General features: G+C 45.3%; 1 protein-coding gene across 1 annotated transcript; it reads right to left on the bottom strand.

Moving 5' to 3' along the window:
• Window positions 1-300: 300 nt before the first annotated feature.
• Window positions 301-11,344, bottom strand: TMEM108 (transmembrane protein 108). Its single transcript, XM_058817854.1, is given in 5 exon segments — window positions 301-605; window positions 1,982-2,136; window positions 10,031-11,143; window positions 11,235-11,311; window positions 11,313-11,344. Coding segments are annotated over 5 exon segments (1,500 nt in total). The 3' UTR covers window positions 301-482.
• Between the last annotated feature and the right edge of the window lie 2,781 nt (window positions 11,345-14,125).

Below are 14,125 nucleotides of genomic sequence, written 5' to 3'. Positions count from 1 at the left end.
ATGCAGCACTCTACACAACTTCTTTTGAGGCTGTTTGATCTTCAGGAAATAATTCTAGTTTTATTGGGCTGAAGTGTAGCAGCTGTAAGTCCAATGTATAGTGTGGTTAAAACACTTATGCAGGAAAAAAGAGCCATTCTTGTCCTTGCTCATATAAAAGAGTTTTGGAGCTCAGACTGGAAGTGGGACAGCAAAGGGCTCACCCCAGCTGGTGCTCAGGCAGTACTGGAGTCACAGAAAGGATACAGTCCACTTGACAGATGTTTTGCTTAGAAATACCTTTATTTTATAAAGCCACAGTTTGTTCTGTAAAGTTTTACCACACTTATAAAAAAGGGGCTGACAATTCTGAGGGACAAAAGAAAAGCTGAAAACATTTCTTGTAGTTCATGGTTACACAAAGGTTATATTTATAATATATATATTTATTTATAATTTGGAGACGGTAGAGATGAAACTGCAGGCTGGGGGCAGCTGTGGGGTCATATTTCAGAGACTTGCTCGTGTCCCACGAAGAGCGTTTCCTGGCAGAAGGGGTTCACCAGGACCATCCCGCTGTCCCGGTAGTCGCCATTGGCCGGGGAGCGCGGCTCCGACAGGTGGTCCTGGGGAAAAACAAAGAGGCAGAATGAGCACTTCATGCCCTTCAGCCTCCACGGGCACTCAGGGCATTCCTCCCAGTCCCCCAAAGGTGCCTGAATGGTGTGGGCTGTGACTCTGCAGAGCCGGGTTTGGTGAGCTGGGTTTTCCCTTTGTCAGGCAGGAGGAGCTGTGAGTGAAAGGTTCAGAGTCTGCTGATTCTTTCTCAGCCTGGGGACCCAGAGGTCAGCTGCACCAAACTTCCAATCCTTTTGGAACTTTCACATTTCTTTAATTTCTTTTTTTTTTTTTTTTTCACTTTATTGACTCATTGCAAGTGTTTCCTGTCTCTCAGCTGGGCTTGACTCCTCAAAGATGCATTTTCAACTTCTTTTTAAGGTTAGAAAGCCACACATAGGGGTCCAAGCCACTCAATCATTCCCCAGTTCAGTCATATTCTGATCAGGTTTAAATGACTCAGCTTTTGAAGACCACCCTGTATGTGAACAGGCCTGACATTGGATTCTGGGCAAGCCAGACCAGGTCCTGCCTTAGCTTGAGCAACATGATTGCCAGCAAGGTGAGGTTAATGAAGTGACTGTGACTGTCTAATCACATCTCAGAGGCTCCTTTCTAATTTTTTTTTTTTAATTTAGTCACATGAGTTAGTCAGCTAGCTGATCTGAAAATCATTTTAGCATAAACTCAGACTCTCCACTGTTTCTAGCTTTTAATTATCTTTGAAATGAACTGAATTATTCTCTGTCTCTGAGGCCAGGGAATAGATTTCTGTCAGTAGGATCACCTGCTCATGCATGAATAAGCCCACCAAACCAGTCAGACCCCTTAAGTAAAGGCTGATGAGTGCACACCACACCACCACACTCCCCCACATGCTGATGTTCTGATTACTTTTGTAGTGGGAACACTCATTCCCTGGACTGGTATTTGAGAAGTTGCAGTGAGCTCCTGAGACATAAATGTAAAAAATTTCTTTGTTTTACTAACTCCCACCAGCCTCCTTTTTTTTTAATGCTGTGACTGACTGTCAGTAATGGGGCAGCCCAAAGGGCTCTCCTTAAGCCACCATGGCCTGGCTTGACATTGGCTGTAGGCTCACAAGGAAGAAAAACTCAGGAACAAATTCACCAAGAGGTGGTTAATGCCCATCACCAGACAGCAATTTGGAACACATCTGCAGTGGCTTGGAAGAGGATGGCAATCCGGTTTTGCTGAGATGTTTATCCCATCATAATACATGTGTAGGAGGGAGTCCTTCCCTAATAGCTGCTCCCCTGAACATGTGTAGGGATTTCAAGGTTTATTCATATGACTTCCTCTCCCCTCCTCCCAGCATGGCTTCAGTTCCAGTTTTCAGACACCAGCTCAGCAAGTGAGGTACCTCTGAAGTCTCCAGTGACTGGATCTCTCTTGGTAACTCTACAGCATGCCTGTTGAAGTAGTCCATGGTAATAGCATTATTCCAATAGCTCAGGTTGTTCTCTGGGTTAGATGTCTTCTTCTTCCTTCTCATGCAGCAGACTGTCAGCAGAACTGCTGTTAATAGAAACATGCCAAAAATCTGGTTATTTCCTTGCAATAAGGACTCATCAGTACCATGGATTTGTACTTTATGTTACCTAAGGAGAGGGCTGGTGACCTGCATTCATATGCTTCAGTCTCAGCCAGCCCCAGCTCTCTGCTAGCAAACCCTACACAATTATGTCAGAATCTGGGCCAAGCAGATGAGGCTTTGGGCTTGGCAGAATATGAAATTTTTGCTTTCTTATTGATGTGAGTGTATAATCACCAAGATGTGGCTGCCTGATTAATGAAAGCTTTGTTGTTGTAACTGATGGCAATTCAATACCCAAGAAGGGATTTATAGACCCTGTAGGAGAGAGGGAACTCCTCAGGGGCTAAGATGCTTCTGTGGGGATCTTTTCTGCATCTGGTGTGTTCAGGGGCTGCAGAGATGAGCACATTAGCAAGTGGGCAGTGAGAGATACCTGTCCTATTTCAAACAGCAAATTCATAAATGCCACAGCTGTGTGGCTTCAACACCAAAAGCCTCTGTCCTGAAGTGCCACTGATCCCTGCCTCTGTTGCCTGCCATTTGTAACTTGGATTTTGGTTTGTGACCATGTTCGAACACATCAGCAACCAGCCAGAGGAACAGATGGGCTCCTGAGTAGGATGAGAGAGGGGTAAGGCTGTGGAGATCCCTGTGGCACCAGTCTCACATACCTTACCCTTCCAGGATAGTGCTCATGCCAGAGCTGGGGTTTTCCTGCCTGTCTCCATCAGCTGTGGGATGTGGAATCTACTGATAAGGGTAACCTGTTCCCCCATGTTTGCCTGGGCTGTGGAATCTACTGATAAGGGTAACCTGTTCCCCCATGTTTGCCTGGGCTGTGGAATCTACTGATAAGGGTAACCTGTTCCCCCATGTTTGCCTGGGCTGTGGAATCTACTGGTAAGGGTAACCTGTTCCCCTACACTTGCCTGGGCATTGGGTGATGTCTGAGAGTGTTATTCTTTCCTCGCCTTCAGACCTCACTTAAGCTTTTACAATCTGAAATATCCAAACTTAAAGTAGGGCAGCTAGGCAAGACAAAGTGACCAGCAAGTGAAACTCCTCATGTTCAGGAGTCTGTCTGGTCCCAGGGCCACAGGATCCCCAGGCTCCAGAAATGGCCAGGTAATTCTCTCCCAGCAGGGAGCTGAACACAAAGCTGGCTGAGTGTTATTTTCTGGAATTGCTTTCAGTTTATTCATCTCTGTTTCCATTCAGATGGGTAATCTTGGCTACTTCAGAGAGACAGGCAAACCCAGAGCAGGAGACTTACTGCTCCCACTGGCCCTGGCTCAGGCAGGAGCTGCGGTGTGTGCAAGGGTTTGCTCAGAGCTGTGATGTGTGAGCTCTGTCTGCTCCCCTTACACCTGTGGAATTCATGTACATGTACATGTACTTGCTTTGGTTTGTACCTGTGAAATAGGAAATGCCCTGCTGTCAATTCCCTCTATCATTTCTAAATCCCTCATGGTAAAGGAGAAGAGAGAAAATATTATTGAAGCAGAAAAATATATTATTTTCTCAGCTACAGGTATAATTATGTATTAGAATGATAACTCAGAGGAAAGAAAAGACTGCAGAGAGATCATTGCTGCTATGTATGTTTTGCAGCTACCCATGTGCCATGGATCTCATTCTTTATCCCATCTACCACAGAAAAATGGCAACACAAAAGTGCAAGGCTAGAGCTCTATTAAAAAAAAAAAGAGAATAAACTACTAAGAATAATAATTAAAAAAATTTTAAAAATGTCTTTCTGTTCAGGCAGTTCTGTCACTAACAACTTCATTTGCTGACAACCCAATAGTCTGAATCCTGCCGCTGCACCTCATGGTGGCGGTGCAGAACCCCCTCAGAACTGCTCTCCCTGCCTGGGGAAATGCCTGTCCTCCTGAAGGGCTGCACCTTTTATCCCTACTTTGGCTGCTGCCCTCTCCATGTCCCAGCCCAGCCTGCAGGCTTGGGCAGATTAGAAAGTGATGCAGGACTTGCATTTAGCCCTCACCACTGCTGGTGAGAGCAAACAGTCCTTGGAGCTTTTCAGTATCCAGCAACAAGAGATCCATCCCTAAGGCATGGAAAGAGCATTTCTGAAGGTGCCTGAGGATGTGGGAGCTCCAGTAAAGTCAACTCTGTGCAAATATTTTTTTGAAAGCCTGAGGTTTTAAAGCTTATAAAATATTGTGGTTGCTGACAGAGAAGTATCAGATTTGGGGTTTAGGGGCTGGAAAGCCAGTGACACTGAGTTGAGAGAGATCCCAGCTTCTTCCAGCAGGAAATGGCCTTGCCATGTGTAGATACATACAGCAATAATTCTCCCTCTCTAAATTACACTCTTGGCCTCCAGCTGTGGTGGACACACAAGAAAATGGATGGAAGAGCATGGAAAATGGGTTCCTGAGCTTCCACAAATATGTATTTCAGCAGAAGGATGTCTACCTAAGCTGCCCCAATTCAAAGGTGAGGAGATCTCATTTAAGAGTGTTCAAGTCGACAGTGAGTGCCATGAGGAGATGTGAGTGTTGTCCCTGTGTCAGCCTGAAGTCCCTTGTACAGAGACTGTGACAATGTTAGGAAAAATCAGGGGTCTCTGGAGGTTCAGAGATTCTGGAAGCATTTCTAACCCATGTCTTTTCACATGTTAAGGGGCTGAGCTGCTGAGGAGTTCCAGCTCTGACATTGGACATTCTTTGGCATAGGGCAAGTTACATCTGCATTATCTGTCCCCCCACCTATGACATAAAACATCCCACAAATGGGAGAAACAAGATTCTCACAGATTTACAAGTTTCTAGGCTGGTGGGAAGATGTCCATCACCTACTGTCACCCATCTAGCACCTGCACACCAGGAGACTTTCACCTGTTACCTTTAATATAATCTGTATTTAAGACATAGCACATCTCATAGGAAAATACTCAGCTTTATTTAAGGATACAGAGTGACCAGATGAGCATCCCATTCCCACAAATTTTGTTTCAATGTTTAATTTCCATTGTGGGGACATGCTTACACTACTCTTGTATAAGTACTTTCACCTTCAACCATCACTTCCTCCATGTTCTTTTGCCTTTTTTATTGAAAACTTCCTCTATGCTGTCAGAAATCTTTCCTATATATGTAAGATTCAGCCTCTTTTAGTGCTACATCATGGCACAAGTGGAATTTGTTGCATTTCTCCACTCCTGAGTAATTCCATGTCTCTTTTCTAATCTCTAGTGTTTTTTTTTCAAATATAACCCAATATGATTATATACCACATCCAATCCAGCTTCATTAATGCAGTGCAACGAGATCATACCAATTCCCTACAGTTTTCTGACAGTCTTTCCCTTCAACTCACTAAAATATTGGACCAATCTTACGCAGCTGCATGCTCCCTTCCTCCACTTTCCAGCCCCCACACAAAACACAGTGTTAACAGACCTGAAATAGTAAGCACTTAAAAGTCATGTAATATTCAGGGTGAAGGATCTTCATTTACTTCTTCCTATGCCTGCAGATCACAACATAAACTGAGTTTAAAGAACACTTCCCTCCATGACTAAAAATGCTTCTTCCTTATTTTTTTCTATTTCCCTGGTTTCCTATATGTAGCAGCACATACTTGGCTGTGATAAAGGTATCAGGATGGATTTGGTTATTGACTACATCCGGAGACAGGAGTCACTCCAGCTCAGCCTGAGTTCACACCTGGGGATCAGGCTCAGGGCTTGCGATCTCTGTTGCTTCAGAGTGGAAAGCAAGCATAGGTTTTGTGATGGAGAAGGTGAGTGAGGTAATTTTGGAAAGCATTCCAGTGCATGAAATGTGAGCTAAGTGAGGTTAGGCCCAAGGCAATTCTTCACATATTCTCTGAGTTCTGCTGATGCCTGTGGTGAGAGGCTCAGCCTTCCTCTCATGTTCTCCTGTGTCAGCAGAACTGACTGGATAAATTGACTCCTGTACATCTGATTTGCAAGTTCCTCTTCCACATTTTATTGTGTCACTTTGTAGTTCCAGTGACGCAAGAACCAGGAGCCCATGGACTGGAACAGTGAGTTTTAAAATGAGCTCATATTGTTCTTGTTCTGCATTACAGAGAGAGGCACCTACACATGTACAACAGAACGTGCACAAAAATGTTCAAGGCTGCCTGAAGGACACTGCAAACCCAGCTCAAACTGTGACATGAAGAAAATAATGACATCACTGTTGTATATGATTTTGCTTTTCTGGGAAAGGGAATGATACAGAATCCTTCATTTTTGCAGCCCTCCCATGGCATTAGCAACATTACTGTCATTATTTATACCATGAAACTGAGCTGCCAAAAGGTGAAATGATTTCCCTAAGTTCATGCAGCAGACATGGCTTGTGCATTCCTACTCAAAGCATCATTCTTCTAGCTAGCAGTTTAAGGGATTTCAGTGGGACTAGAAATCTGTGTATCTGTAAAGAAGCATTAATTGTGAGGGTGGGAGGCTAAATCCCAGGTCTTTTTTAAGCAGGGGAGTTCTTGAGGCATAGATCTCTAGGCTTGTGTTCCAGCCCCTCAGCTGTGCCACCAGCACTGGCTGTAGGACCTGCCAGTCCCCAGTGGGGCTCAGATGTCAGGGCACAGTGCTGCTGAACAAACATTCTGCTGCTTCCTGCCCTTTGGTGCAAATCCCCACAGCGGGGATGGGCCAGCAAGGAAACCCCAGCAGAGTCTGTCCTCTGTGAGGAGACGTGCTGCACCCCAAGCACTTCCTCCAGGGAGGATGAGGAGCCAAAGGCTCCTGTGGTTGCTCTCTAGCAAGTCACTTCCCCTGCTACAGAAGCTCAAATGCCCAGAGGTTTTCATGCAACAGGTGCCTGTCACTAGAAGTGTGACAGCAAGCAGCGTGTAGGGATCAGAGAGGGACAGAGACATCTTTGCAGTATTGCGATATGTTTTCCCTTCCAAGGACTTTTGGGTAGCACAAGCTGTGCCCAGAAGCCCTCCAAAGAAAGCTTTTCCAGCCTCTTTGTAACTCCTCACACAGAGGAGAGATTATATGGAAAGACACAAGGGCTCCTGGCAGAGGAGAGATGCTCTGGTCACTGCACATCTCTTCAAAGGCTCTGGGGAAACAGGAGGTCAGTGAGCTGGCTCGGCTCCGGGCACCCCTCATTAGCAGGACAAGGGAGCTGAGTTAATTGGATTCCTGCAGCTCTGCAGCCTCATGCACAGGCTCTGGGTTGCCTCTCCTCACCTCTTTCCCTGTTTTTCCAGGGTGTGTGGCTAACTACCCTGCCTTGAGGCTGTCTCTCTGCATGGTGCTGAAGGTGCCAGCCTGAGCGCAGAGCCACCAGCCCACAGCTGTAAGGGGTCCTCAGTGACTTCCCCTGTGGTTTGATCCCTCCTAAGGCAGCTCAGCTATTTCACAGCACAGGATTGTGCCTCTATAGCCTTTCAGCATCCCAAGGCAGGAGCACGACAATAGTTTTTTCTCAACCCGTGCCTACAACAACCGAGAGAGACTCTCTTGCAAAACTTCTTCGCTGTTTGAAGATGAAATGAACCCCTAATATCCGTTCTTCATGCTTCTCCCGGCGTCAGCCCGCTGTATGCCAGAGGAGAGGAGCGTGTGCCAGCGCGGGCCGGCTGTCCCCGCCTGTGCCCGGGAGGTGGCGACAGTCCCCTTCGCACCGCGCACACAGCACAGCGCCCCTCCGCTGTGCGGCGCGCTTTAGACAGCCAAACATCGGGATGGAATCGATTTCCTTGATCTAAAGCCAGATCACCCCCAAAAATACCATTTAAATGCCTGTCTGCCGTTCGTTTCAGGTCTGAAATAGATCCGAGGATTCCCGGATTTTTAAAGGGGAGTCCCAATGAAAGCCATCCTCAGGAATCTGGTCTTGAGAGCAGGACTTAAATACCTGAATTATTTAAACACTCAGTTGTATTAGTGCTGATACAGATAACTTTCAAAACAGCATTTAACTTCTTTTTTTTTAAATGTAGCTTATGAATACAAGAACCAGAATAGGCAGTCGCATGAACACATGGCACAAATGAAAAGAAGAAAAGTGCTGACACCTCTGTTTAATGAACAGTGGGTTAGCACTCCTGCTATCAGACTTCTCATTATTACTATTGTTACTGTTACTGTTATTATTATTCACCTGTTATTATTATTATTATGGCACTCTGCATGCACAGACCAGTTTACCCACTGGCTATACTTCCCATGCTTGTGTTGTATGGTTTTACACTTCTTATTTTGTATTTAGATGCCTTCTATCCAGCTCAGCTTTCTTTCTGGATATTGGCTCAAAATGTAATTCTTGGAAATTTTTATTTGATCCTTTAATTATTAGTTATTTAGTTTAGTTCCTTTATTTGATCCTTGATGGACAGACAAGGCATAGTTCACCAAATCATCAAATACTGCTGCTTCCAACTACATGATTGCTAAGTGCCAGTTTCTCCTCCCCATCTTGCCCAGAAATACACATGCAAATTCTGCTTTGGTTTCTCTTTGATTGCCCATCTTTTAGCCTTTAAGCTTTGTTCTCACTTGTGGTTTTAACCACATTGGCAATAGCAGAATTGATGGTCCCAGAGGTGTGACTCTAACAAATATGCTGACCCAATCCAATAATTTGCAGCTGCTGAAAGGATTAGTATGGTCCCCTCTCCAGGTCTGCACTCCTGCAGACTCATCCTTTCTGGGTCTCATGCCCATCTAACTCTGTGGGGAGCTGATTCAGCTCACTGGGTGAACAGAAAGTACCAATGAGCAAAGTGAATATTTTTTTGCCACTTTAACAATCTGAAAGTGTCTTGGGGAGGTGAAAAGTCAGGCCCAGGCAGAAGAAGAGGGGCAGGATCAGGTGCCTGCACATCAGAAAGAGCAGGAGAGAGCAGCACTGTCCTGTTTGGCTGGAGTAAGCTGTGTGTGAGACTGGCTCAGGCAGCTCATCTAGCCTTGTCCTCAGTGCAGCTCATAGCTGTAAATTACAGCATTAATACTCAGTGTTGTTGGCTACTACCCCTTTATGTTGCCTCAGGCAGCAAAGGCTGAGAAAAGTTTGGTTTTGTTTCACTCCAGACAGCTCAGAATAATCACACCCCATGACAGTGAGACTACAGAGAATATGCTGTCCCACCAAGCTGATACAACCCAGCTAGGCACAGGACATCCTGGCAAGCACTCACAAGCTTGATCATAATTTCCCATGTGTTTTTTGTAATTGAATCAAACAACAGGACCCTGAGCCAGGTCTGGAAACCCAACCTGCCCTGGTCCTGCAGGTGGCTGACTCCAGGTGTCTGAAGGCCAAGGTTTCTTTCTCTTCCCTTGGCAACTGTAAATTGGAATTAAAATTGAGGAAACTGGCACTTTGGTTATCAGATTTTAAAATCTGATAATTCATGCACTACCTGCAATGAAATATTTTATTGCACTGGAAAACGGGTGTTTCCTGAATTATTAGTCATTACAGATGTTATTAATCCTTTAGCAGTGGGCTTTCTAGCTCCAATTTCAAGGCAGCAAGTACTAGTTCCTATATAAAAGCATTGCTTTCTAAAAGAATCACTGTCTTTGATCAAGTTTTTGGTCACTGTCCTAAACACTTTGGAGTAAAGCTGCCTTATATTCCAGAGTTGTTCAGGCTAGTGTTACACCCTCAAGTGGAGAGTTACCCCATAAGATTTTTAATAGCAATAGAGTGAGGATGCTTTGACTGTAACTTTTGAGTCCTGCATTTTGAAGTTGAACACTTTGGTCAGTGAATGTGATGCCTGTACATCTCATCCACTCCAAGCTGACCTGCCTCTGTTAGGTCAGCTAGTCCTTGAATCATGGGCCAAAATCTGAATATTAAGGAAAGAGAAAGCGAAATAAAGTGGAAATTAACTTACAACATGAGGATATAGGGACGCTGATAGCCAGAATGATCCAGGCAATGTCCATCTTGCTGAGACAGATGGTTGCTCTGTGCTGGGGTTTGTCCCCCTCGGTGACATGGGAGATGTTTCCTTGCACACCTGGTTTCCAGGTCCCGGCAGGAACCAGTCTGTTCAGGAAGTTCCCGGTGGCGGTGGAGCCAGCTGTGGAGGTGGCGCTGGACAACCTGGTGGCAGGCACTGAGGAGAGAGCACTGCCTGGTGACGTGGCATTGGTCACCGCGCCGTGCTGCGTCGGAGTCAGTCCCTCGGTGTCTCCCGCTGCCGAGGACGAGATGCTGACGTCAAAACTGGTCTGAACTGAGTGACCAGCTGCTGCTGTAGCAGATCCAGAGCCAGCAAACACAGGGACATTTGTACTGAGATTCAAGGTTACCCAAGAGTTGTTTTTGCTCAGCATATCCCACATGCCATAGCGGGTGGGTTTAAAAGGCACCGACACTGCTTCAGGATCAGTTGATGGTCCAGCAGTTGTGGTGGCAAAATCTGCCTCCTGCACTGCTACCTCGGTCCCATCCCCTCGCTCTGCTTCCCTAAGGCTTCCCGAGGAGTTGCGGTGGGGAGAAGGGTCTGAGTGTGTAGTTCTTGCCAGCCCCATTCCATTTGGATCGCTGGATGCTGTGGTCTGGGACTGAAACGGGTGATCTGTGAAAGGGCTCCTCAGGGTAGGGAAGGGAGAGTGCAGGGTTGTCTTTAGGTAAGGCTCTGTCGACTCTGAGAAGTTGCCTTTGAAAACCTGGAATATTTTCCCCTTGGGGCGAGACTGTCCTGAGTACAAAGCACTCTGGTTGTACAAATGGTAAGTTTCCTTCTCACCGATGCGAGGGCCACTCTCTCGCTCCTGCCCGGTGGAAGGGCCTTTCTCCACCAGGCTGATGGGGTGGGACATGGCTTCAGCAGACATGGGAAGGGGCTCTGCCGTGGGGTGGTCTTTGTGGTGAGGTGTTGTTCCCATGGCTGTGACAGTTGTAGTGTTCATCGGGAAGCCCTGAGAGGAGGAGACAGCGGGAGACAGTACCTGAACAGAAAACACCAGCTCTTCTGTCAGTGCCAAGATCAGTAGAACACCTGAGGAAAAAACACAAAAAGAAGGTGAGATACTGGGGAGGAAGGGATTGATGGGGACAGCATGGCTTGTGTGTCTGGCAGGAAGGAATACCTTCCATGTTCTGCAGAAGGACAGAAGAGTTAACATCCAACTTTGTCTGCTTCTCTGTGAAAGTAGGAAGAGAAAGAAATCTGCAGGAGCTGTGGTAAGCCCATGGTCATAAGAGCGATGAGCAAGATTACAGGGAATTTCTGTTGCAAGAAAAGAGAGGACCTTGCAATATTGACTCATGTGAATCTTTAAAATGCCATAGGCAGATGACTTCCCTGGAGAAGCTAAAAAGCATCCTACATTTCAGGGGCAGAAAGAACAGACGTCCTCATTTTCATTGCGACCAGGAGGTGTCCAGATGAATGTCCATATCATTATGGGAAACCTTAGTCTGCTCACTCCTTTGGCCACAAAATCCTAAATTTGGCTGCCTCCAGTCTTGGCTGCCATTAAGCAATCTGTTTTTTGAAAGAGCAGATGCTTAGGCCTTGCTGAAAATTAGGTCAAGAAGGGATATCTGATGAGAGGGCTACGTGGGTTATACATGCTGTGCTTTACTTAGCGACTTTGGAAAATCTAGTCACTCCAAATGTCAAAAATTAACAAGAAAACACAGCTATCCCAGCCATTTCAAAAAACATTGTGATTATTGTGATCTAACACAACTGCCCTTCACATCCATAACCACAGTTTGGTTGCACGTGTGTTCTGTGCTCACACGTGGTGTGGGGTTGAATTGTGTGAATTTTGCCTCCCACCTCCCTCAGTGTTGCATATAATTTCACGAGGTGCCAGATCCACACTGCTGGGAACATCAATTCTTTCATCTGTTCCTAGTTCAGATAATGGAGGTGGGCAGCTGCAGTAGCATAAGCCTCCCCGGGATGCAGGGCTAATACGCCCTGAGTGAGCGTGACCTGCAGGGACCACATCAATCACATGTCACCATTTCCATATGTTGAAGCTGTCGAGTGTAATGTGGATCTCTGCCTACCAGGAAGCACATGGAATAAATCCATTTTGCACAGTCCACTGAGCATCATCAGATGGCACCATTAGCACTGTGCTAGGGTGGATTTCAACCAGCAGTGTCGACGTGAAAAATGTTGTCATGGTCTTAACAAATCAGGGAGATGAGTTCGGAGTTCGTCAAAACTGCAGGACTCCAAACTGGGTGATGATCAACTTCCAGCCAGGACTGTGGAATGCCTTCCTGCCCCCTGCTCTACCCTTCCTAGTTGGCCAGCTTTCTCCATGAGCCTTGTTATGCCATTGAGTTCTACAGTCTTTGGGAGTGTCTGTTATGGGCCAAAGGAAGACAGGGACTTGGGAAAATGAAAGAAGATCTCTGATTAGGTGTCTGCTGGCCTTGGTTCTGTTTCATGTTGAGCAAATGCAAATGTGATGAAATGAGTTTATTCTGAATCCTAAATATCATTCACACCCATGCATGATCATTGCAACACATGCAGCAAAAACTCACCAAAGGTGCAGTATCTGTTCCTCTTACCCAGCTAAATGTTCTACTGTGATCACTACCCATCATTTCTGAACCAGAGAAGCACAGAGCTCTGCAATAAAAAAAAATCAGCTCATCTTGCCCCCAGCAGACTCCTGCTACTTGGAAGAGTATCCAGAAGATGAAAACACTGACTAAATAACATGGAGAGAGCCAATTACAAGTAGTACACTTTCCACTGCCTGATGCTAAAATTAGCTTTCTTTTTTTTTTAATTTCTGGAATAAATATCTCTGCCAAATAAACCATCATCTGGGATACTGCTTCCCAGTTCCTAGCCAGCCACAGACAATATGTTCTTAGCAGAGCACCTATTCAAATTAAAACCCATGAATTCTCTACACTGAGATGCAACCAGGAGGGCAGATCGGGCTGTACCCATGGAGCATCACTCTTGGAAATAAAAGGCAGGAGTTATCTTCACATATTTGGCAGTGCTTATTCTGAGGTCAAGGTCAAAGCAGATATTCTAGTGTCCATATGCCTAATATTTCATGCCAAGACAATTTGCTGCCACAGAACAAATTCAAAGAGGAAAGGATGACGGTTTATTTTGGATTTGGTGTGTGGAGATAATGGTGCAGGAAACTTTGAGCCTGCTGTTCTGAGCACACAAGATAAAGTACGTTGGCAGATATTATGAGATACTAGATTATAATGATTTTAATGACTATTAAAATTTTTGGATGTTCTTTGTGTGTTCTTTCTTCTCTCACACCTCACACACACAAAAACCCCATCACCATTGGATCAATGTTTATGTCCAGGATATTCCTGAAAGAATAAAGAACTTGTCAGCTCTTCTACATATCATGCCCTGGGGTTAGAAACCCTGATCTTTTGCTGAAAACCCACCTAACACCCATCTCCACATCTTGAAATACTGATAAATCTGAGGCTTGCCCCTATAAACATTTATAGTCTCTCTGGGGCAGTCTGTTGTGGTAGCAGGTCACCACACATCAGCAAGGGAAACCAGATGCATTTAGCTCGTACCTTTAGGTGGCTTGTAAAGTATGAATAAATATTTATAGTAAATACTACATCAGTAATTTATCTGACAATAAATAATAAACAATAACTCCCATGACATTTGGCCATCCCAGGTTGTGGCAGTCAGGTTTTACTCATCTGCCACTCTTGCTTTAAAAGCCTCTGCAGAGCCACTGTGGCCCTATAAGCTATAACTTTTTAGGACATTTTTGCTGTTGGTTGGATGGCCCATAGTAATTCCTTCAGTAACCACCAGAGCTAATCTGTGCCCCTAACTACTGGAAAAATATTCAGCTTAGCAGATAATTGTAAAAATAGCCAGTGCTGTATATTTAGAGAGGAACAGCTGATGATAAGGACTTCACAGTGGGTTTTGTTGGCCCTGCTAAGTAGAATTAATTTGCTGGAAAGCAAAAGTAAAGCTGGAAATGGTATTTTT

The sequence above is a fragment of the Ammospiza caudacuta genome, chromosome 1 (assembly GCF_027887145.1).
Source record: "Ammospiza caudacuta isolate bAmmCau1 chromosome 1, bAmmCau1.pri, whole genome shotgun sequence".
Taxonomy (NCBI): Eukaryota; Metazoa; Chordata; class Aves; order Passeriformes; family Passerellidae; genus Ammospiza; species Ammospiza caudacuta.
This window is presented reverse-complemented; position numbering and strand designations above follow the sequence as displayed.